We start from the raw sequence: 23,979 nt of genomic DNA on the forward strand, positions 1-23,979 counted from the left end.
AGGTTTCCCATGTACATACACATTTTTATTTAGTAATGCAGACGATTTACAACTTTTCATGTAGCTATTTGTTTTTATTTATATTTATGTATTTGACTTTCAAAAAGCCAAAGGTACTTGATATGCAGTACACTACAGTCACATTTCTGACACAAAATGACCACTCATTTAAAGTCTCTGTATAAAAAAAAAAAAAATACAACAACATTGGTTCAAGCACAACAATGAGCTTTATTCACAACACTCACTTCATAAATAAAGAAATAACACACACACACACACACACACACACACACACACACACACACACACACACACACACACACACACACACACACACTCTCTCCTGGTGGCTTGTTCCATGAAACTCATCCCCAAATAAAAACAACATTGCCCCTGACAGGAGAACAAAACATATTAAGGCCTCATTCGAATCCTTTATTGTCCGTAAAGGAAATTAGTGTGTCAGCAAAAGTCCAAAGAGGGGAATACTCTTTTGAGATGGACTTCCATAGTTTGTTTTCAGTTTTAAAACTCCTGGCCACCAGGTGGAAAAAACATACAATCTTCTCTGTAATGGTGAGGGTTTAGAAGGGGCAAAGCCATGCAATAATGTAGAACCAAGCCCTTCCAATGTGCATATTATCTTGCAAATCACCAAAGCAGACACATATCGGCTGTATGAAAAAGTAAACAATCAGTTGAACCATCCAAGCATCATTTACACAGTTGACCTACAGTTTATGGTCCCTCAGCAAGATGACCACACATTTAAATGAGAAGACTTTAGTTTTAAATTAAGTAAAACTCATGTAAATAAATTAAATAAGGGTTGGGAGTTGTTTGCGTTCCAGCTGCACAATGCACTGTCTACAATATCAGTCTGGTGACACACACACACACACACACAGTCCTGCTCATTCAAGAGAGGTAGTGTTCATGTCCTTAAGTTTCAGTTCATTAAACCAGTTCCCAGAGCAGCAGCCTCTTTCAAAGGGAATGATGGATGGAGAAGCCCTTACACTGAAGCTCAATCTGGGATTGGACTGAACTCTAATCCCAGGCTTCATATCCAGGCCTTGACCATAATTCAGTTCCTGTCCTTGGTTCATAGGCTTGGGATAAAGTTCCATGGTTCTCCGCTGGAATTTAGTACCAGGATCTGAACAAGCGTGTAGACCCAGACCAAGATTTATTCAATTCGGAGGCAGCAGACGGGTTTTATCCAAGGCTTTGTCAGTTGTAGCGTTCAGGCAGGCCTGATCACAGGCGTGATGAGGTCGCAGATTCATAGAAAAGCACATATGCATCACTGCTGCGTACCTGGCTGGACGACATGGGGCTCACCCTGACAGCGAGAGAGAGAGAGAGAGAGAGAGAGAAATGAGAATTCTGGACAATAGCTCAGCATTAACATTGTTTCTTAACTCTTCTGGGGAGTCTGGGACCCTCCAACCCCCTTCAATTCAAACAATGGTTCTATGTAAATTTAGTGTTGCACAGTAGCCCATACCATACCATAGTATTACCATGGACTCAAGCTTCATAATACCAGCGGTACCACTGTGTTTTTCATTAAATAGATGGAGTGGTGGTGGCGTAGTGGGCTAAAGCACTAAACTGTTAAGCAGAAGGTTGTCGGTTCGATCCCCACAGCCACCACCATTGTGTCCTTGAGCAAGGCACTTAACTCCAGGTTGCTCTGGGGGGATTGTCCCCGAAATAAGGGCTCTGTAAGTCGCTTTGGATAAAAGCATCTGCCAAATGCATAACTGTAAACTGTAACTGTAAATACAGTTGTATGCATATACAGCGAGATGCTGATAAGAGAGCAAGACACAATGGCCACAGACCTACACCCAAGGGGCCATTCACTCTGAACACGCAAGCTAGATGTCTTTGACATTTGATCTGCGTCTTGCTGTTTTTTCAGCGTTTTGTGCAGAAGCGCTGCGATTTACAAGAGGCTGTGTCAGTTTAAAAGGACATTCAACCTTCTAAACACATCTCTAAATTTGTTTGCCCCATGTCTGTTTTACCCAAGAATGCGATCGTTATCATCAGTACTTGGCACAGCCATGCAAAATTTAAATGCACATTTTAGCACTCAAATGTGCATTTTAATTAGAATTTCGATGAATATTAGAATTTTGAATTTGAATTTGACAGCTCTATTAACTACTATAGACCAAAAATGTATTTGGACATTTAAGCTTCACTCATTTTATTTTGAATAATGTTGCATTAGATAATAAAATACCAACCCAAAAGTGGCATTTAAGTTGTCAAACGTTAGTGAGACATTACTCTGCTAGGACATCTGTGTGAACTTCATGGGAAATGACTTCATACATCCACTAAAATCACCTTGAGACCAGTTGGTTAAAAGTCATTACATAAATGGTTAAGAAACGATCTAGCATCATTTCTATTCAGATGCCACTTGGGTTCATTTTTTTGTCATTAAAGCAACAGAATTCATAATTTTCCAAGTGTGAATTAAGTGTCCACATACTTTTTGGGGCCACTGTACATTCCAATTTAAGGGATGTATACATGATGTTATATTTGCTAATGCAATTTTTTATTATTGTAATACATGTTTAATTAATTTTTTAGACACTTCTGTAGTTAGTGTTATTTCTATGTACCTGGAGTCATTGTAGGTGTACCACTCTCCTGTAGAGGGATTGCGGCAGTACGCTGTATAATGGCCACCCAAAGATGTACCAGTGTGATTCGACACGGCATACAGATTATAGACTGAGTTTACTGTGGGGAAGGAACAGTTATAAGAGTAACAGTTAAAGAAACCCTTGTGCCAGATTCAAATTGCTGAATAGTGTAAACGACAGATGTAATAAATGATGATGCAGGACTTACTGCTGTTATCAGATGCAAATTCCCTGAGGTCCAGCTCTTTGAGGGGGAAGTTCACAAAGGTGGAGAGTTTGCTGGTTTTGACTCGACACTCAGAGAAACGCTTCAGATCTGAGAGGGTCACGGAGTCAAGGGCGAACAGACAAAAACTCATACAGTATGTTCCTCAACATTTAATCCAGTTCATCATATTAAAGTAATATTATGTGTTTCATACAAGTTAAGCTCAATCAACAGTATTTGTGGCATAATGTTGATTACCACAAAAAATTATTTCAACTCGTCCCTCCTTTTCTTTAAAAACAAAAATCTGAAATTGAGGTTACAGTGAGGCACTTACACTGGAAGTGAATGGGGCCAATTTATGGAGGGTTTAAAGGCAGAAATGTGAAGCTTGTAATTTTATAACAGGACTTACATTCATTCTTCTGTTAAAACTCATGTGTTATTTGAGATGTAAAGTTGTTTAAATCATAATTTCTACTATCAATTTAGGGTTTGTTGACATTACATCATCATGGGCAATGAAGTTGTAAAATTGGCTATAACTTCACACAGAAAATGTGAGTGATTTTATCACACTAAAATAATGTTAACACACTCACAATATACGACTTGTGACTATACTTTTGAAACAGTGTATATTTTAACGTTTACAGATTGTCCCCATTCACTTCCATTGTAAGTGCCTCACTGAAACCCAGAAGAAAAGGAGGAATGAGTCCAAATAAATTCATGGTAATCGATATTATGCCACAAATGCTATCGATTGAGCTTAACTTGTATTGAACCCAGAATACTCCTTTAATTGTTGTGTACAGTATTTAATTCATTTGAATTTTAATATAAAAATGCAGTTCTCTGTAGACATTTAGGTGTCATATTTGTTTAAAAAGGATACGAAGCACCAGGATTTTGGGACATTTTTGAATTGTGAATTTTTTCGTGCATTTGCGTCTGGTTTTACATCTGTGGCATGTCTGTTTAAAAAAGAGAGGTGGTCAGGATATGTTCATACATACAGTACATACTGTATATATGCATATAAAAACATTTAACATAAAATTTATGAAACATTAAATATAAAATATAGAGCAGCCCCAAAAAAGCATGTGGACACTAAAACCACATTTAAAATAGTATTTTATAAAAACCAAGTGGTATCTGCGAACACAACATGCTAAACTTTTCTAAGACATTTTTGCTATTACTTTCAACCAATGGTTTTTCCATTTTTACTGGATGTATGAAGTTAGTTCCCCCTCAGATTCGCACAGGTGTCCTAGCAGAGTAACCACAGGTGTAGTTCATCACATTAACTATGGACATGTAGAAAGAAAGGTCCAAATGCTTTCATTCTGAATAAAAAGTGTGCTTGTGCTATCTTTCTTTAAAATAAATGCCACTTGGTTTGATAGTTTGTTATCAAATGCAAAGACATTCATCATTTTTTAAGTGTTTAAATAAGTATAATTATATTTTTGGGGGCCCGTAGTTCGTACGAAGACACACACAGATAATTTATACGTACTGGTCTCTCATTCCCGTCTAGTACATCCTCCTTGGTGAAAAGACGAAGACAATCCATCAAACTCACTTCTCCTGAAGTCTAAAGAAACAACAGACCAGTTGAAACGTGCACATAAAAACACAGAAACACAGCACATGAATAAGTGTTTATATGAGACCTTACCTTAGCGATAGGTAGAGACAGATCCCAGAAAGGATCAAACACAGTCGAGCAGTAGCCACACTCGCTGCACGTCAATGAGCTTTTCAGCTGGCCAACAAACAGATCTGTAGAACAACACATTACTTCTTTATAACCAGAGCAGAACACACACACAAACACAGCAAGACTCAAGATAATGTTAATATATATGGATAACTCACCAACTACTTTGCTGTCCTCACTCTCCAGGTACTTGTTCCACATTCTTATGCCTTTCTCGTCGTCCCTGTAGATAAAACACATTTCATTTTAGACCCCAAGACAGACTACTCACTACTGCATTAAGGTTACAACTTCTAAAATACATACCACAGGTGTCCCATCTGTTATATCAACCACTACATCACATTAGATCATATTCCAGCTCAAAATTAATTTATTCCTAGAGGTCAATCCGGACTGATTTTGTGCAGAAAGATAGCATAAAAGGTGAAATGTGTCATTTATGTGCCACTAGCAGCACCAATCAGAATAATTTGGTACCCCCGTCTTCTATTGTTCGATAAAGAGTAAAACTCACAGCACTGGCTAAGCCAATTTGTTATATCTGGCCCAGTCAGACCGCTTAAACAAACAGATTTAAATTCTGCTTTGTTCCATTGGTGGCGCCAAAATTACACAGTTCACATTTTACTTAATAGAATTAAGACCTTATTCACAGCAGTGCCATCTTTGATTTTTGGGGGGACGGACAACGAGGCTGTGAGGGATAGACTTACAGTCTCTTCAATGGGTCAAGTGTCGAAAGGAACAGAGTATACTTTAAAAATAAATGCAGTCGACTGCCTTGAAGTTCAGCCCAAAGCTACTTCTGTATCTTGTAAGACAGTGTGTGTACTTACGAGAGGTGATCGAAGTCCTCAATGGGCGCTCTGGATTTCACTGTCACTCTGTTTACTTCGTTATGGAGTCCATCCAGCAGAAACCGCAAGAACTCCTGAGCATCCTGCTGACTGTAGGACAGAATGAGAGAGAATTAACAGGGATGGAGAGCAGAAAGTATATGAGGCGGAGGTAGAGGTTATACATACACATTTTTTCAGTGGCTCACTGGGTTACATTACTGTAGTAGTTAAGTAACTTACTTGTAGCCCACAAATCGAGGAGCATATTTCTGGATCTGCATTTTAAAGTCAGAAGGGCTGATGGCTTCACTGCTAGCTGATGTCCACAGAGTCTGAATGAGCTTGGCAAACTCTGAGGCAGAAAACACACATTCATAAAGACATATGAATAAGACAAAGGATGTAAAGTCTAATGTGCATGTCTACACAGCTAAAATGAATGATCTTACTGATGTTAACAAATATGAACTGATTTATGTTCTTGTCTCTTACCCTCCATCAGTGCAGCTTTGGCCCTGCAGTTGTTGTTGAGGTCAGTGCGGTGTGTGTTACGCAGACAGTAGTCCCTCAGGTCATGAGTGTTGCTCAGACACTGCAGAATGGAGTTCATGAAACACTGCAGAGACACATGGAGAGGGAAGAATGAGTGTTTGTGGCTTGTGGTCATTGTTCCTCTGACAGAAGTATTTGAAAAGAAAATTCTTCTGCTGAACACAAAGATTTTTAGAAGAATATTTCAGCTCTGAAGGTCCATACAATGCAAGTGAATGGTGACCAGACATTTCAAGTCACAAAAATCTAATAATGTCAGCATAAAAGTAATCCATATGACTCCAGTGGTTAAATCCATGTCTTTAGAAGCAATATGATAGGTGTGGGTGAGAAACAGATACATATTTCAATCCTTTTTTTTACTATAAATCTCCACTTTCACTTTCAGAATGTAAGTAAGATTTATAGTGAAAAAGGACTTAAATATTGCTCTGTTTCTCACCCAAAGATAATATGTGAAGACATATTAAACCAATGGAGTCATATGGATAACTTTTATACTGCCCTTATGAGATTTTTTTTAAGCCTCGAAGGTCTGGTCACCATTCACTTGTGTTGTATGGACATACAGAGCTGAGTTATTCTTCTAAAAACCTTCATTTGTGTTCAGCAGAAGAAAGTCATACACATCTGTGATGGCATGAGGGTGAGTACATGATGACAGAAATTAAAATTTTGGGTGAACTATCCCTTTAAAGTGACCTTTTCATGCATTGCTGAGAAATACAGTACTTACAGTATTTCCTAAATTTCTGAGGCCCACCAGACCCTGAGCATTCTTTGAGTTCTGTGTGAGAGAGGAAAAGAGAAAAACAGGTTAGTATGATAATTGTGAATACTTTGCTATAGATAACCTGATACCAAAAGAAATAGATTTGAATATGACTGAAGCATTTGACTCACTCAGGCCGCATGTTTTGTTTGGCTCAGATATTGACAGCGCAGTAAAAGCTTGTGCATGTTTAAGAAGGGAGTTACTTGTGATGTAAGAGGTATTTTCATTCCATGGATGACATAAAAATCCAAAATTACTAAATAGATTGGGGTCGCAACATATGAGATTTTCACGGTAAACGATATATCACGGTATACGGTATTACACAATTATTATTATCAGTTACAATGACCCTTAAAGGAGTGAAAACAGAAAGTTTTTTTTTTTTTGGTTGAACAAACACTTTATTATTATTGAAACTTGAAACCATTTTTTTTATTGAAGCATGTGTAAAAAAAAAGTCTCCCTTTTGAATTGTTTTTTTTATAAATAGAATAAATAAGAAAGCTAAAATAATTATAATAATAAACCGAATTATAAACATTATAAAAAAAAAATAGCATGTAACTATAAGATGAATGAAACATAACATCCGCTGTGTGAGGTTTTAAATTAATATCCTGTGATTATTAACAATTAACATTTACTGCTCCTTTCTGTCCCTTTAACTCAGTGCTTATCAAATGGTTTTGCTTCAGGACCCATAATTTACATTGGAAATCATGTGGTGACCCATCATAGTAAAAACATAACCTGTATTTAATGTAACCTGGGTCGCATTTCTTTTTATGTTGCCTAGTTTTGTTCATGGTTTTCAAGTACAAGGACATGCATCAAGTGACATTATTTTTGTTGATGATTACAGGATGCCCCCTTTTTAAATTGAAGAGCATATTTACTTATATTAGCCCATTATTATCCCGTTTGTTTCCTAATTTCAAACATCATTCAAACAGAACATAAATATTACACATGAGGAAAGGCTCTCATTACCATGGTTTGGTCAGTGTAGCTAGTCCTAAATAATAATAATAATAACAAATTATACTATTTATGAAAAAATAATCACATCTTGAAATATTAACTATAACTGCCACTGTTGATATAAAATGAGGTCTAATAGATTCTACCTTTAGATTATTTCATATGAAACTAGAACATTTTGTCAAAATATAACAGTTACTTTTACTCATGTAAAATCCTGAAACGAGTGTGTAAAGGTGATGATGTGTATGATTTTATTAGATTTTTTGGCGCATAGCAGTGTTGCTCTTTTCCTCCTCAGTGTGTTTGGCATGTGAGGGCTGCTATTGTTTGAGAGGTTCGACTTGACTTCCTCCGTAAATTAGAAAAATTAGAAAAGTCTCACTAGAATTGAAATTGGTCACATCAGTTTTGAGGTCTGCACTCCACAATATCGAGGAAAGCCTAGCTGTAGCACACGGGCGCCAGAGAGCAGCATATCATGATCATGAGCTGGTTCCATTACACTTGTGCGAAAGTGCAGTGCGAGATTATCATTAAATCACATTAAATCCTAAATAGTCTATCACTTTGGTGGCCGCCGAAATATCTTCAATTGGAGAACCATGGCATTGTTCTTTCCCTGCTGCGAATAGACCTGCGACCCACCAGTTGAGAAACACCACTTTAACTCACACACACTCACTTATGTCAGACACACACACACACACACACACACACACACACACACACACACACACACACACACATGAGATTCTCCTGTCCGGTTAAATGTTTTTCTCAATACCATAGATAAGCAAATGCATATGTGCTGTTGAGTGTGTTTGGTGTTACATTTTGGAAAGATGAGGTTGAGCTAACTGAAGCTCTTTCTTTAGGCGTCACATGGCATGCTGGCCGATTTAGACAGAGACCCCTGCTGCTGAATGTTTCACGCAAACAAACAATGTCTGTCTGCTACACCACAACAAAAACAAAAACTGTAAGCAATTTATTAAACTAGGGATTAAACCATCAAGCTCTCATCAGTTTTTCAATATAAACAAAACAACAGCAGTGATATAATAGCATCTAACACAGGAGAAAATTCTGACAGCTTGGCGAGGAATGTTGATGATTTCACACGCACTTGGTATTCTTGACACGAGTGCTCAGCTTGTTGACCATGACATAAAACAGAGCGCTCTAGAGCACATGAACAATGCGTCAGAGGCTACTCAGAATGAAACTCACACACTCACAGAATAACTGTTATGTTGTTGAGGTGATGAATCAAAGCCTGGAATAGCAGTGTTGAGGTTCACGCCACAAGTTCTTGTGCATCATTCACAGACTGCAGTGGTAACTATGATGTGATCCTGTCACAATGGTGTCAGTGATGCTCAACAGAATGCAACCAAGTTTAGTTGAGCTGTTGCTGACATCCACACAGAAGGGTGTGAGCTGTACAGGGATGTACAATGTGTTGACAGAACCAAATAGTGTGGGATTGTACTGTGATGCCACTACTGATGCAATGGTTCCTGGTCACAATCTACAGTATACGTGCAGTAAATTCACATGGGGGGAGTACTTTACAAAACAGTTTAAATTTCAATACAATAAAGCCCGCTATACACTGTAGGATATTTACAGTCATTTAGGATTGTTGCTTGTCAGACTGTATGATATGAATGCAATGATATCCCAACGGCACACTGTGCGACATTATGCCAGACTGTACGATACACATCGTAGCCTGGAGCATTTCCAATACTCCAATACCACTCCATCACGAGCATACATTTACAAGAAAGATGGATTTTGTCAAATAGGCCTATAATAAGACGGTCTGATCACAAATGCAAAAATGACAGATGTTGAGAATGAATGTCAGTTGGGGAGGTAGCCTAAAGTAATGCTGAGCTACCACAAGCAAATATTCATTGTGGAAATAAAAAGCAAACTTCACCGTCCGCATTGGGAAAAACAAAAAGGTTGGGTTATAGCGCGTCTTTCTCCTCTTTTAGATTAGTAAACTCACGGCCACGCAGAGTGTGCACTTATGTGTCACTTGCAAATTCCCTCTGGACAATGCACAAACATGACAAAGATTTCTATAATTGTATCCAACTGTATCTGCTGATTTGGATTAAAAAGTCCCATAAATACTTACCAATATAAATTGTTCAGACTTTTTTTTATATATATATATAGAAAATTGGAGTGACTAAAGAAGTTTACAGACTTTTAAAGTAAATTTATTAAAAGTAAAACAGTAATTAAAATAAAGTTATTTTAAGCTTTAGATCAGGTAGAAGAAGCTCCTTAAGGTAACAATTGCAGTTTACCACTGGGCTAGGTATTGATAAAGATTTCCCGATTCGATTCTGATTCAAAAGTTCTCGATTCAATTACATATCGATTCATATGATGTTGAGGTGGCATAGTGGGCTAAAGCACAAAACTGGTAAGCAGAAGGTTGCCGGTTCGATCTCCACAGCCAGCACCATTGTGTCCTTCAGCAAACCACTTAACGTCTAGGTTACGTATGTAACCTCCGTTCCCCGATGGAGGGAACGAGACGTTGTGTCAGAGAAGCGACACTAGGGGTCTCTCTTGAGCGCCGATATTCACCTCTGAACTATGAAAAAAGGCCAATGAGTGTTAGCAACCAGTATTTGCATGTCCCGCCCCCGGACATACGGGTATTTAAGCGGCGCAAATACAGGAGTTCATTCAGGATTTTTCTGAGGAGCCGGAAATGGTCCGGCCACAACAGGGGCTCAGCTCAGCGACGTGGCAGGGGAGACACAACGTCTCGTTCCCTACATCGGGGAACGGAGGTTACAAACGTAACCTAGACGTTCCCCTTCTGTCGCTCTCTCCACGTTGTGTCAGAGAAGCGACACTAGGGGTCCACTTAAAAAGAGCCATGCGCTGAGCCGTGTACGTGATCCGCTGATACAGGAGCGAGCAGGTATTCCTACGTGCAGAACGACCAACTGTATCAGGCTGCACGTACCCTTCCCCAATGCCCCATTTAAGCCATCAGGATTCCTTATCGTTACCCTGGAGGGGGGAACAAGGTGATGGCCACCAACATGGGAACGGGCCAGCCTGGCTGGGCCTCTTTTCTCTCTATGTTTCTCGCGATAGAGCAACTACGGCCGGGGCCCTTACACGCATTGAGGGAAGGGGGTCTTAGCCCTTATTAGGGCGGAGAAGACCCTATGGAGGCCACACCTACCCGGGAGGGGAGGCAAATTTTGAGTGGCAAATACATCGCATGGCCTATACTTAGGTCTTATGCGGAACAGTAGTGCGGTGGTAGATCCAGCCTCGCAGAGGGGGAAGCATACAGCACGGCACCCGAGGCAGCTGTAACTGCCTAAGGAAAACACGGAGTCAACTCTCGTGAGGGGACAGAACCGTGGTTTTACACACAGGGGGAGTCCGAACAGGAGGCCTTACCTGTGGGGCCCCTATACCAGTACAGGGTAGCTAGTGGTACCCGCAGTGGTTTGGGTCGGCGAGTTCCTCCACGAGAACTGCGACCCACGAGGGCTAGGGAGGAGTCAACCAGTGTCCCAAACCTGGGATCTCCTGGGAAAGAAGGCGCACTGTTTCCCCTGGTTAGGGGGAAGGGCGCTGGGTGCAAGCGATTCACCCGGTCAGATCGTGGACATGCCACCGAGTTCTACGGGCTCGGTACCTGAGAGAACATGGGACGATACTGACTCAACTCGAAGATTGTAGAATCTCGCAAAAGTGTTAGGTGTTGCCCAGCCCGCTGCTCTACAAATGTCTGCTAGGGCAATGCCCCTAGCCAGTGCCCACGAGGACGCAACACTCCTGGTGGAGTGGGCTCGGACCCGCAAATGGCGGGTGACAACCCAGTGGGCGAGTCTCTGCTTGGAGACAGCATTCCCTTTCTGCTGTCCCCCAAAGCAGACGAAGAGCTGCTCAGAGCGTCTGGTGCTCTGTGTGCGGTCCAGGTAAATACGTAAGGCACGTACTGGACACAGCAGTGAAAGGGCTGGGTCTGCCTCCTCCCGGGCAGCGCTTGCAGGTTCACCACCTGATCCCTGAAGGGTGTGGTAGGAACCTTGGGCACGTAGCCTGGTCGCGGTCTTAGGATCACGAAAGTGTCCGCCGGACCGAACTCCAGGCAAGCGTCTCTAACAGAGAACGCATGCAGGTCCCCGACCCTCTTGATGGAAGCGAGCGCGATCAGCAGGGCGGTCTTGAGAGAGAGGGCCCTGAGTCCAACTGAGTCAAGCGGCTCGAAGGGGGGTCTCCGGAGTCCCATAAGGACGACGAGAGATCCCAGGAGGGAAACAGGTTAGGCCGGGAGGGAGTCATCCTCCGGGCACCTTTTAGGAACCTGACGATTAAGTCGTGCTTACCAAGAGACTTGCCGTCTTGCCTCCTCTCCAGCCTCTCCTGAAGAAACACGAGCACTGACCTAACTGCGCACTTCTGCGGGTCTTCGGCTCGGGAAGAACACCAGTCCGCGAACAGACGCCACTTCAGGGCGTAAAGATGCCTGGTCGAAGGGGCTCTGGCTTGGTTAATAGTGTCTATGACGGCCGAAGGTAGGCCGGCTAGATCCTCTACGTCCCGTCCAGGGACCAGACGTGGAGATTCCAGAGGTCTGGATGCGGATGCCAGAGCGTGCCCCGTCCCTGAGAAAGAAGGTCCTTCCTCAGGGGAATTCGCCAGGGAGGGGCTGTCATGAGGAGCGTGAGATCCGAAAACCACGTCCGGTTGGGCCAGTAGGGGGCCACCAGAGTGACTTGCTCCTTGTCCTCCCTGACCTTGCATAGCACCTGTGCAAGAAGGCTCACTGGGTGAAAAGCGTACTAGCGCAGCCCCGCGGGCCAGCTGTGCGCCAGAGCATCTGTCCCAAGGGGAGCCTCTGTGAGGGCATACCAGAGCGGACAGTGGGAGGTTACCTGGGAGGCAAACAGGTCTACCTGGGCCTTGCCGAACCTGTCCCAAATCAGCTGGACCGATTGGGGGTGGAGCCTCCACTCTCCGCCGGGCAAGTTTTGTCTTGACAGCATGTCCGCTATCACATTGAGGTTGCCGGGGATGTGAGTGGCACGCAGTGACTCCAGTCGCTGCTGACTCCAAAGGAGGAGACGACGGGCGAGCTGTGACATGTGGAGGGAGCGTACTCCGCCTTGGCGGTTTATGTAGGCCACCACTGTGGTGCTGTCTGTCCTGACTAGGACGTGCTTGCCACGAATCAATGAAAGAAAGTTCTTCAGGGCAAGAGAAACGGCCAGCAGCTCTAGGCAGTTGATGTGCCAGCGCAGCGGGCCTCGGTTCCACCGGCCTGCGGCTGCGCGCCCGTTGCACACGGCGCCCCAACCCAATTTGGAGTTGGTACCAAGGGTACTCCTGCCCGTAGAAAGCAGAGGTCGGTCCAGGGTTTGAAGGTTTGGCGGCAGGCAGGGGTAACTTCCACGCCGTGCGTGCCGTGGCGCCATGCTCGTCTCGGGACTCGAGTCTGGAGCCAATGCTGAAGTGGTCTCATATGCATCAACCCCAGTGGCGCGGCCGCCGCGGGGGATGCCATATGCCCCAGGAGCCATTGGAAACGCTTCAGGAACGAACGCCCACGAAGGAGGGCGGAGGCCTGGCAAACTGAATTGCGTAACCGAGTCGGATGGTCCGGTGCAGCCACCGTGACGAGCTGGGCAGTGAAAGCCATGCCTCTAAGCTCCGTGCTAGGGGCACCAAGGGGACGAGTATTTTGGACGTACCCGGCGGGGCTTCGCAGCGGTGCGGAACAGGTAACGCGGCGTCGGGAGGTGCTGTGGCGTCCCGAGGCTCTGGTGCTGAGAATAAACTCAAAGCACTTACCTTGTTCCGCGCACCCGGCAGGGGGCGGGTTCGTGACTGAGGAGGAGGTCTGATGCTGGCGTCCTCTGGACTCGTCTGAACCGGCCGGCCAGGGAACAGTCGTGGGGCTGAGGGCGGGAGCACCGCATCCTGGGTGCCGAGATTGTTGAGGCCTGAAAGCACAGTGCCGTGAGAACGGCATTTGCGGGCCATGTGACCCAGAGGTAAAGGAAATAGCTCTTTTATTGAGAATTTGGGTACCGCAGCCCCCGTCAGGTGGTGCGGCAAATGAAAAAACAAAAGATTCTCCTCCCGGCCCTCCACCGGGGGACGGAGCGGTCTTACCACCTCCGGAGCTAACTTCTCGTCCTCTGGGTCCGCTGTCTGAAGGGGTCCGTGCGGCAGGGGGCGTACGCTTCCTGCGGTTTGCTCGACGCCGGGGCTGAGAGCTGGGCCCAGGTTGGGGCGGAGCAGAAGGTCTTCTGGCCGCGGGAGGACGCCCTCGGCGAGCAGGTGGGGCCTGGGCCATGGCGGCAAGCTTGCGGCGCGGCATGATGTGCGAAATGGCCTCCGTCTGCTTCTTCACCAGGGAGAACTGCTGGGCAAAGTCCTCAACGGTGTCGCCGAAGAGGCCGAACTGGGAGACAGGGGCGTTGAGGAAGCGAGTCTTGTCAGCTTCACGCATCTCAACCAAGTCCAGCCATTGCTGACGTTCCTGGACCACCAGAGTGGCCATCGCCTGCCGAGTGCCTGCGCTGTGACCTTCGTCGCTCTCAGGGCGAGGTCAGTCGCTGAGCACAGTTCCTGCAGCGTGTCGGGATCAGGGCCACCCCCGTGCATGTTGCGAAGTGCCTTGGCTTGGTGGACCTGCAGGAGAGCCATGACATGCAGGGCGGAAGCAGCACGTCCGGTAGCGCTGTAGGCCTTCGCGGTGAGCGAGGATGTTGCTCTACAGGACCGGGAAGGGAGTACAGGGCGGCCCTGCCAGGTGGCCAGGTGGCTTCCGGGACATAAGTGGAGCGCAACAGCTCTATCCACCTGGGGGATCTCCGTGTACCCGTGGCGCGCTCCGCCGTCGAGGGTGGCGAGGGCGGATGAGCAGGTGGCGGTGCGACGAGTGGAGAGGGGTGCTCTCCACGAAGACGTCAGCTCATCATGCACCTCCGGGAAGAAAGGAACTGGGGGCGAGGCTGTGAGCGGCGCCCACGCCAAGAACCAATCGCCCAGCCGTGATGGCTGTGGGGAGGATGGAGGGTTCCAATCCAGGCCCACGCTGTTGGCTACCCGGAAAGCATATCGGACATCTGTGCGTCGGCCTCCTCCTGGGCGTGCAAGCCAGAAGGCGGCAGCCCAGAGGAGCCCTCAGCATCAGAGCCCACGCCCTCGATGTCGCGGCGAACTCATCTGCTTCCATCGCAAGAGGGTAGGCAGACTGGCTGTGAGGCGAGTCGCCGCCACCTCGAGCGGGACGGAGTCAACGAGCGTGCCGGGCGCTGGTGGTCCGAGGGGGCGTACCCGGCGGAGCTGCACCCACTGCCATCCCCAAATCGCCTCCATCGCCAGCCGCATCGTCCTCAATCCCGTGGGAAGAAGGAGCAACGCGGGGGGCGGCTGGAGTGGCTTGCTTACGGTTGTAAGCAAGCCGTGACCACAACGTTGTCATGGTCATGTTCTCGCAATGAGAACACGAACCATCCACAAACGCAGCCTCAGTGTGATCACTGCCCAGACACACGAGACAACACCAGAGTACTCTACCGCATCCAGGAACAACACAGGGGCGGAAAGGCATCTTTATAAAGACGCGTCCTTAAAAGGACGTTCAACGCCGCTGTGTTTTTTGCTCTTTTAGAGGAAATTACTCTTTTAAATAAAATCACTCTTTTATGAATGAAAGAACTCGTGAGAGATCTTTCTTATCTGCAACTGTCGATGCGCTCAGGGGCAGGAAGTGCACAGCCGTGCAAACAGGAGAAAGCCGCTGTTGTGCGCCGTAGAATCCAACAGCATGCAGCAGAGGATAGCAGGAACTCGGTGTGTAAAACGCAGCAGACTGCAAACACGACCATCGGCTCCGAAGAAATTTTCTGAATGAACTCCCGTATTTGCGCCGCTTAAATACCCGTATGTCCGGGGGCAGGACATGCAAATACTGGTTGCCAACTCTCATTGGCCTTTTTTCATAGTTCAGAGGTGAATATCGGCGCTCAAGAGAGACCCCTAGTGTCGCTTCTCTGACGTGGAGAGAGCGACAGAAGGGGAACTCCAGGTTGCTCTGGAGGGATTGTCCCTGTAATAAGTGTGCACTGTAAGTCACTTTGGATATGCCTAAAAATAAATATGGATATATTTCGATCTTTACATTATGTTGTTTTTGATCAAAATTGACTGTAAAGAACAGAAAAAATATTAAGAGACATTATTCAATAACAAATGGATTGTGTGGATCTTGTCTTTGGGCAAATTACAAGGAATGAGTCAAACCAAACTTTTACTCTCTATATGCAGTGAAAGGATGCAGAACTTCCCTCCCAATATACTACTCAATCACTGATGAGTGAATTCTGAACATTTACCAGCCAGTCGCTATCAAATACTTTTTTAATAGCATGGCGCAAGTCTCATTTGCGAGTGATTTGCTCACATTGTAGAGAATTGAGCATAGAGTAAAAGATTGATCTTGGGATTTAAGAATGTATATAGAGATTGTTCAAATGAGGATTGCAATGCATGAGAAAATCTATATTTTTACCCATTCCTAGTTCCACTTTTTACCATGTCCATAAAATGGGACATGAATATGAAATTATTCAGTACAATGGTATGTCAAAGAACAATGGTTTTATTATCATATGATACCATAACTGTTGTAACATGGTACTAACCCAGTACCACAGTTTTATGTAAGAGACAGGTCAAGGTACACTTCAATTGCCACTTCCAAAAGTATTGGGCTCCACTAATCAAACACCTTATATTATCACCTCTGCAGACAGCTGCATTAGGATAACTGTCAGGCTCAAACTTGTTTAAGTAGTAAATTACCCTGGGAATTTGCTATTCTTTCTTTATTTAGTCATGCCCATGGAAGATAAGAAACATCTGATGTGATGTTTCTTCCCCAAAGAAGATGAGAGAGAGGGAACAGATGGTCCAAGGCATCACTCTTCTGTCCCTGCCGTCATGTTTTTTACCAAGCTTCAAAACAAACCAGAATGGTATGACACCAGCCTGCATGGACTGGGTATGGCAAACATAATGAGCGCTGCCTCAAAAGCAATTGGACAACATGAAAACAGCAGGACCTCACACTGGCTGTTCTCCTCAAAGATGTTTGGAGGGGCCGTGAGCTAACTGGCTGGCACGGGCTGAATGAAAGTAAGAAGGAACACTGTGTCCTGACCTTAGTTTCTGGAAGCCATGATTGTCACTAGCAAGAACCATTGTACTCTGTTGCCAAAAGACTGATTACATGCACATACTGAGATTAAACACATCACTCGAGGTTTTATTAGCTTAACTTAATGCTTAAGGGACATTATATTCTCAACCTCATGTCATTCCAATCCTCTATGACTTTCTTTATTCTCTGGAACACAAAAGGAGATGTTAGGCAGAATGATCATTCACCATTCACTTGCATTGTATAGAAAAGGGATGACCACTCTACCTAACATCTTCTGTTTTGTTCCATGAATGAAAGAAAGTCATATAGAATTTAAATGAGGGTGAGTACATTTTGGGTGAGCTATATTTTTATGACATTATGTGCATTTACGTATCTCTATATGAAATCCTTCATACGTGTGCAGGTAATTTGAAATTTGTCCCGTATTTAGAAAGTCTACTGTACTACAATACTGGACAAAGTGCGAAAAGGCCTGAAAAGTATCCTATGTTTCAGTACATCTACTTTTCTGAACTATAGGACTCATTTTAAATAACTTTGACACCTGAAAAGTATGAGAGTAAGAGTCGTAAGAGAAATGGAAAATCTGGTCACTGGAACCCTTGCAACTATTTGTATAAATGATAAGACATGGCATTTCATTAGGATGTTATCTTAAAAACTGATTGACAATCCAGATAGCCATGATAGAAACAAGAGTGTAAAAGTACTCATCAAGGTCACATGAATGTGAAGAACAAGTCCTTTGGCATTCTTGGAACATCATCGCTGGATACACCGATAAGGCACATTCCTCCAGAAATATGTGCTGATTACTTAGAAGTCCATTTGTTCCTGAACATTACAGAATGCTACACTAATTGTTGCATAACAAACACTGGTAAATGTGCTTATCACCACTCCAATAATGAATGATATGCCCCTTATCAAGAACATGTCTAACTGGCTCAATTAATATTACAGTAAATCAGCTTTTAAACATAATTTTCATTTGTATGTTGTGTGCAGCTAGCTTTTATTCATCTATATTTACATATAGGATGCATTCTAGTGAAGCATTAATGGGCATCTGAGTATTACTGTGTAGTTCAGCATAAACCTGATGCTGAAGAATAGTCATCCAGGATGTAGTCATCCTAACAATGCATTTATGTACAAAATATGGCCCCAAATGGTGAAATTTTAGACATCTAAGCCAATATACACAAAGCACAGAGGTGGTCGACTGACATGCCTCTAGCTGTAATTACGTAACAACATTAGATATGACTCAATAACCCTGCCGGCTTTCATTTATGATCAAATTAACACCGCTTAAAGGTCAATCGTTCCCTGAGAACGCAACAGCTGAGCACAGTGCGCAGGTAGATGGCGTCAGTCGTTCAATGTAAAGCCAGCGGCGCAAACGAACGACGACTGGTGTTACGTAACAATGCTCGGTGCGAACGCTTATTTCATATTTGTATTAGACACTTCAACCGAAGCAACACAACTAAAACGGTCCCACTGCAATCAACAAAGATGTCTACAGACACAATGTAGTCCTATACTGTGTAAACTAGACAACTTCGTTAGTTATAACTGGAGCGTTCAAATGGTGTCGCGCGTCGTTCACTCACAGCGAAATTCGAACATGTCCATTCCTTTAAACTAGTAGTTTAAAAGACACTTAAGTAAAGGCTGACATTCCAGCTGGTCACTTTGGCAAGGTCATAGACAGCGGCATATCTGCACGTGTTTTTGTGTGGAGTTCTGAGAACGCTTTCTAGAAACACGTCCGCATGATTCGCACTTAAACAATAGTCTGATTACAAACCAGTGAGGGGTTTAATAAGAGTCCCGGTGCCATTACTGTATGACATATAAACGTTCATATTCCATAAAACATAGTCTCTGAGAGTATAAGTATGATATCACATAGAAACTCATTTGGTTCACATAAAGTTTCAAGGAACGTTAGTTTATGGCTACGAAAAATATAACATAAAATGAACGTTTATAGAATGCTAGGAGTTGGTTCCCTCCAAAAATAAGGTTTTATGTTTGTGTTAACAAGTTGCACTTCTATTCAAAGGCATACAAATTGTTTGCGATGTGTGAGCTATAGGCTTACCTTAGCCTGGTTAATGAGAAGCCCCACAAATGTGGACACCAGCATAGAGCGAGACATTGTTGGACTTTTTCTCCGCATATCCTGCTTGATGAAGGTGAAGGCAGATGCCGGAGGTTCCTCCGGGACAGTGACCGTGTATGACTGTCGAATGCTCGGCATTTTGACTTGAGACAGCTACAGCTTGTGTCTGGTGTTAATGTGACTTGAAAACACCAAAGCCAATATTCCTGGGTGATGCTGCTATATTATTAAGTTCCTCTTCTTCGTGCGGTCTCTCTTACAGATGTCGAGTCCCTTATTGTATTCCTCAGGTGATATTCTTCTAATGCACAATGCTCAGACAATGCACTTTGACAGAGAGATAGAGATGCGGACGACTCGCGCAGGTTGCATAAAAAATAAATAACGAAATAGGTAAAAGATACAGAATTTTACTCGCGTTTAAATGCGTCTTACAGTGTTTATTATTAAAGTTACTCGTCGTTCTGCATTCACCCGGTTGTTGTGATTGCAGCCCGGGTGCGCGATCGCTCAGCGGCAGATACTGGTAAATGTTTAATGGAAAAGTCCGTGTGCAGTTTGCTTTTACTCCGGCGTGCACACGCCCCCTCGGCACGAGAGAGAGACGTCAGAAAATCCTCATGCTTGCCTAGACGTCAGGCAACAGAGGACAAGACCTTCCCATTCATCACTAACAGCAGCAGGTTCAGCAGGGCACAGTCTGTTTACAGCAGGGGCGGTTCTGGGGGAGTAGGTCAGGGGGCCAGTGACCTATTTAATTTACTTATTAAATATTCGCTGTGATCATCTGAAAAGTCCACACACTGTGCTAAAATGTAACTGGTGTCCAAGTGTTCAGTGCAACAGCCTTAAACACTTATTAAAACATTTACTCATTCTAAAGATTGTAAATTGCATGCAACACTTTAACTGAATTAATTAATAAATAAAAACTAGGACACCTCCATTGTTTTAGTTATGTGGGTAGAATTTTCAGACGGCCACTTACTAGGGCTGGGTATTGTTACAATTTTTTAGATATCGATACCAATACCTTGACTTCAATATTGGTTCCTATACGATACATTTTTTGATACCCATTTTATGAAATCCGTTTTAACAAGATTACAAACATTACATATTACCTCAAAAAAAACTTTGGTTTTATTTTTTCAGTTTGTTGACTTTTTTTTACAGACTCAAAGACTCATATTCTGAGCCTTCTGGGCCGGGTTCCCCAATAACGATGTATCTTACCTCTTAAGAGTGCTCTCTACGTGCAAGGTTACGAACGCTCGCCGCAATTCCACGCGCGTTTCCCAAAAATGCACTTAACATGAACGCGCGAGAACGCGCTATACGTGCTACTTAAGAGTCGCTGTCCATTTGAGAAGTGCTGAAATATAACCTTATATGGAATCGTATTCTGAACGTTTAACCTAATAATTGTCATCTGTTGTGGATTAGCAATCAAGACAGGACATCACAGAAATACAACAGTATTTTTTAACACATAATCACATCCCACAGGTCATTGGAGTGATCGATGGTACCTTGATCCCGATCCTTACACCATCTGTGGATGGCCATGTATATATATGCCGAAAAGGCTATGCAGCTATCAACTGCCAGGTGATCTGTGACCATAAGGGTTTGATCACAGACATTGTGGCAAGGTGGCCCAAAAGCACACACGACTCCTTCATATTCACCAATTCATCTGTGGGTCAGGTGGCACAAAACTCACAGGGACAGTGGAGGCTGCTTGGGGACAGTGGTTACCCACTGAGGCCATATCTCTTCACGTCTGTGGCTAATCCTATGAATAACAGGGAGACAAATTTCAACGAGTCACACCGTGTTGCACGTAGTATTGTGGAACGCACAATAGGGAGGTGGAAGATGCGCTTTCGGGCAATTCACCAGTCCAGCGGTGGTCTTTTGTTTGTTCCACAAAAGTGCTGTGCAGTAATAATAGTAACAGCTATGCTGCACAACATTGCAGTGCAGATGAGAGTGCCCTTACTAAACAGGGAGGAAGATGAAGAGGTGGAGGAGATGGAGGAGGTGGAGGACGAAGATGGCATGGGACCACATGACCAACCAAGAAATGCCCAATACATGGCTGGTTTTCATGCACGTCAGCAAGTCATTGACAGATTTTTTTGAAATCATCCTTATTTTGGCCAGTCTTTGAAGCATATTTTCCACATTACTTATTTTATGATTTTTTTGTTCATTCATTTAATTTAGATGTGTATTTCTATTTTTTCTTCCCTTTTAATTATTTCATTTATAAATTAATTTAAACAAAACACGATTACAATAAAGTACAATCAAAACCTTATATTATACTCACGTTGCAGTGTAATCTGTTAAATTTAGATAAAAAGTGTAATCTACCGGTTGTCCTGCAGGAGACCTCATAAATCTGTCTTCTTACGATGCACTTGGGGATTAACGATTACTCCAGAGCACTCGTAGTTCTACGAAGATTTTCAAGTGCTACTTAAGTTACGATGCTTTTGGGAAACAGACCATAATATTAAGATCAGTCGTACGATCGTTTTTGCGAACTTCTTAGGCTTACGATGCTTTTGGGAAACGCAGCCCTGGTCTCCTCAAGCTAGGGTCGGCAGGGGCAGAGGCCAAGAAAAACCAAGAAAGCTAAACTGTTAATTCAGCCAACCCTAAGGATAAGTACAGTTTAACAAGATAACTTGATCAGTTACTGTCAACCTTAAAGCATTTTTAGCATCGATTAGCTAGCCATCTATAGCCATACAGCCAAACAATATCTAACGTTAAGTAGGTCCCAGTTTATAGGACTATGCCACTGCGCACAGAAACGTTAATTTAACAAGTACACAAGCATGTACCACTACAAGTTAACAGATTTTCTTTGTTGGTTTGTTTGCAAAACATTATCGAGTCCCAGTCATAGCACCGCTGCATTCATCAGTAGTTTTGGAGGAGGACTCGTGTGGTGGGCATGTTGAAGGAGGCTCTGTGGCAGGACATTGAGAGGACGATTGCACCAGCTCGGTCTTCTTGCAGTCAAAGACGGAGCAACTTTCTGCTCGGAAGTTTATTGCGTGCACTGTCAAGTGCTTCATCAGATTTGTCGTGCTGCCGGTCTTGGCAGCAATTATCTTGTCCCAAATATTGCATCGCGCACTGTTGGCATCGAGCCTGGTGAAATGTAGTCACACTTTTGATCTTTTTCACATCTTTTACATCTATGAGGGTTGAGACACATACACACTACAGCCTCACGTGTGAGCCGCGTCTCTGGGCGTAACCGGCATAAACTAGTGTTTTTCCTTGATGCCTAAACACAGCTAATCACCGGCACTTTTAGATTTGGGCACATCTAGCATGCTACATGCTTATCACTGATATTGGTTAGATTAACCCCTTAGTTATCGAAATTTGGTACCGAACGACAAGACATTTTTTGATACTCGATTGTTTAGAGACAATTCGGTCGGTGCCTAAAATGTATCGAACTCGATACCCAGCCCTACCCCTTTACAAGCGCTAGTTTAATGAAAGCCCATCAGAGCATTTTTAAGCATAATTCTCCAGCTACAACAAGCGTTGACTATTTGAGTTCAATGTTTTATGCCTGTATGATGCAGTCATATATTCTTTAACCTACAGTATATGAATCAAATACTTAACATGCACCAATCACAAGGGAGAGGCACACGTGTGTAGGGTTGCAGCGGTATACCGGTATCACAGTATACAACAGAATGAAAATTGATGGTTATCATACCATGTACATTTGCTTATCTACGGTATTGAGAAAAAAATGCAACCGGAGAATCTCACATGCGCATCTCCTTTCCTACTTGTCTGCCTGTCAGACTCGTAAACTTGCGTCACACACACAAATGCAGCGGAGAAAATGTCAGAGAGAAGTGAGGTGAGGGGGTCTGACATAAGTGAGTGTGTGTGTGAGTTAGAGCAGTGTTTCTCAACTGGTCTATTCGAACTGGGTCGTGGACAGCAGGGAAAGAACAATGACATGGTTATCATTGAAGATATTACAGCGGCTGCTAAGGTGATAGCCTAGGACTGCCAAGGCAGATTTAATGATAATCTTGCAAACAGCTAAATGCTACTCATCTGCATCTGCATCATGATCTGCTCTTCTCTCTGGCGTGCGCGTGCAACAACTGGGCTTCCCTCGATATTGTGGAGCGCAGATCTGAAAACTGATGTGACCAATTTCAATTCTAGTGAGACTTTTCTAATTTAAGCGTTACGGAGGAAGTCAAGTCGAACCTCTCAAACAATAGCAGCCCTCACATGCCAAACACACTGAGGAGGAAAAGAGCAACACTGCTATGCGCCAAAAAAATCTAATAAAATCATACACATCATCACCTTTACAAACTCGTTTCAGGATTTTACATGAGTAAAAGTAACTGTTATATTTTGACAAAATGTTTCAGTTTCATATGAAATAATCTAAAGGTAGAATCTATTAGACCTCATTTTATATCAACAGTGGCAGTTATAGTTAATATTTCAAGATGTGATTATTTTTTCATAAATAGTATGATTTGTTATTATTATTATTATTTAGGACTAGCTACACTGACCAAACCATGGTAATGAGAGCCTTTCCTCCTGTGTAATATTTATGTTCTGTTTGAATGATGTTTGAAATTAGGAAACAAACGGTATAATAATGGGCTAATATAAGTAAATATGCTCTTCAATTTAAAAAAGGGGGACTTCCTGTCGCTTTTGTTGTTGACATCAACAACTAACATGCTTTAGTTATATAACATCTTATAGTTACATACTATTTTTTATCATGTTTATATCTCGGTTATTATAATT

At 43.4% G+C, this 23,979-nt stretch overlaps 1 protein-coding gene across 3 annotated transcripts in view; it reads right to left on the reverse strand.

Moving 5' to 3' along the window:
* usp2b (ubiquitin specific peptidase 2b) overlaps positions 1 to 23,979 on the reverse strand; it is a 65,545-nt gene continuing 41,566 nt past the window's right edge. Inside the window, exons 1-12 of one of the 3 annotated variants that reach the window (XM_052106185.1) lie at positions 19,123 to 19,662; positions 6,746 to 6,796; positions 5,950 to 6,073; positions 5,698 to 5,809; positions 5,455 to 5,565; positions 4,774 to 4,838; positions 4,574 to 4,677; positions 4,412 to 4,489; positions 3,782 to 3,860; positions 2,884 to 2,991; positions 2,652 to 2,772; positions 6 to 1,348 (exon numbers count right to left, since the gene is read on the reverse strand). In XM_052106185.1, the coding sequence (XP_051962145.1) occupies positions 1,264 to 1,348; positions 2,652 to 2,772; positions 2,884 to 2,991; positions 3,782 to 3,860; positions 4,412 to 4,489; positions 4,574 to 4,677; positions 4,774 to 4,838; positions 5,455 to 5,565; positions 5,698 to 5,809; positions 5,950 to 6,073; positions 6,746 to 6,796; positions 19,123 to 19,281 (1,197 nt within the window). In that variant the 5' untranslated portion in view covers positions 19,282 to 19,662 and the 3' untranslated portion in view covers positions 6 to 1,263. Of the gene's footprint in view, positions 1,349 to 2,651; positions 2,773 to 2,883; positions 2,992 to 3,781; positions 3,861 to 4,411; positions 4,490 to 4,573; positions 4,678 to 4,773; positions 4,839 to 5,454; positions 5,566 to 5,697; positions 5,810 to 5,949; positions 6,074 to 6,745; positions 6,797 to 19,122; positions 19,663 to 23,979 lie in introns of those variants that run through there. The other 2 variants (XM_052106195.1, XM_052106176.1) reach the window with 2 other exon arrangements.

Source organism: Xyrauchen texanus, chromosome 3, assembly GCF_025860055.1.
Source record: "Xyrauchen texanus isolate HMW12.3.18 chromosome 3, RBS_HiC_50CHRs, whole genome shotgun sequence".
NCBI classification, from domain to species: Eukaryota; Metazoa; Chordata; class Actinopteri; order Cypriniformes; family Catostomidae; genus Xyrauchen; species Xyrauchen texanus.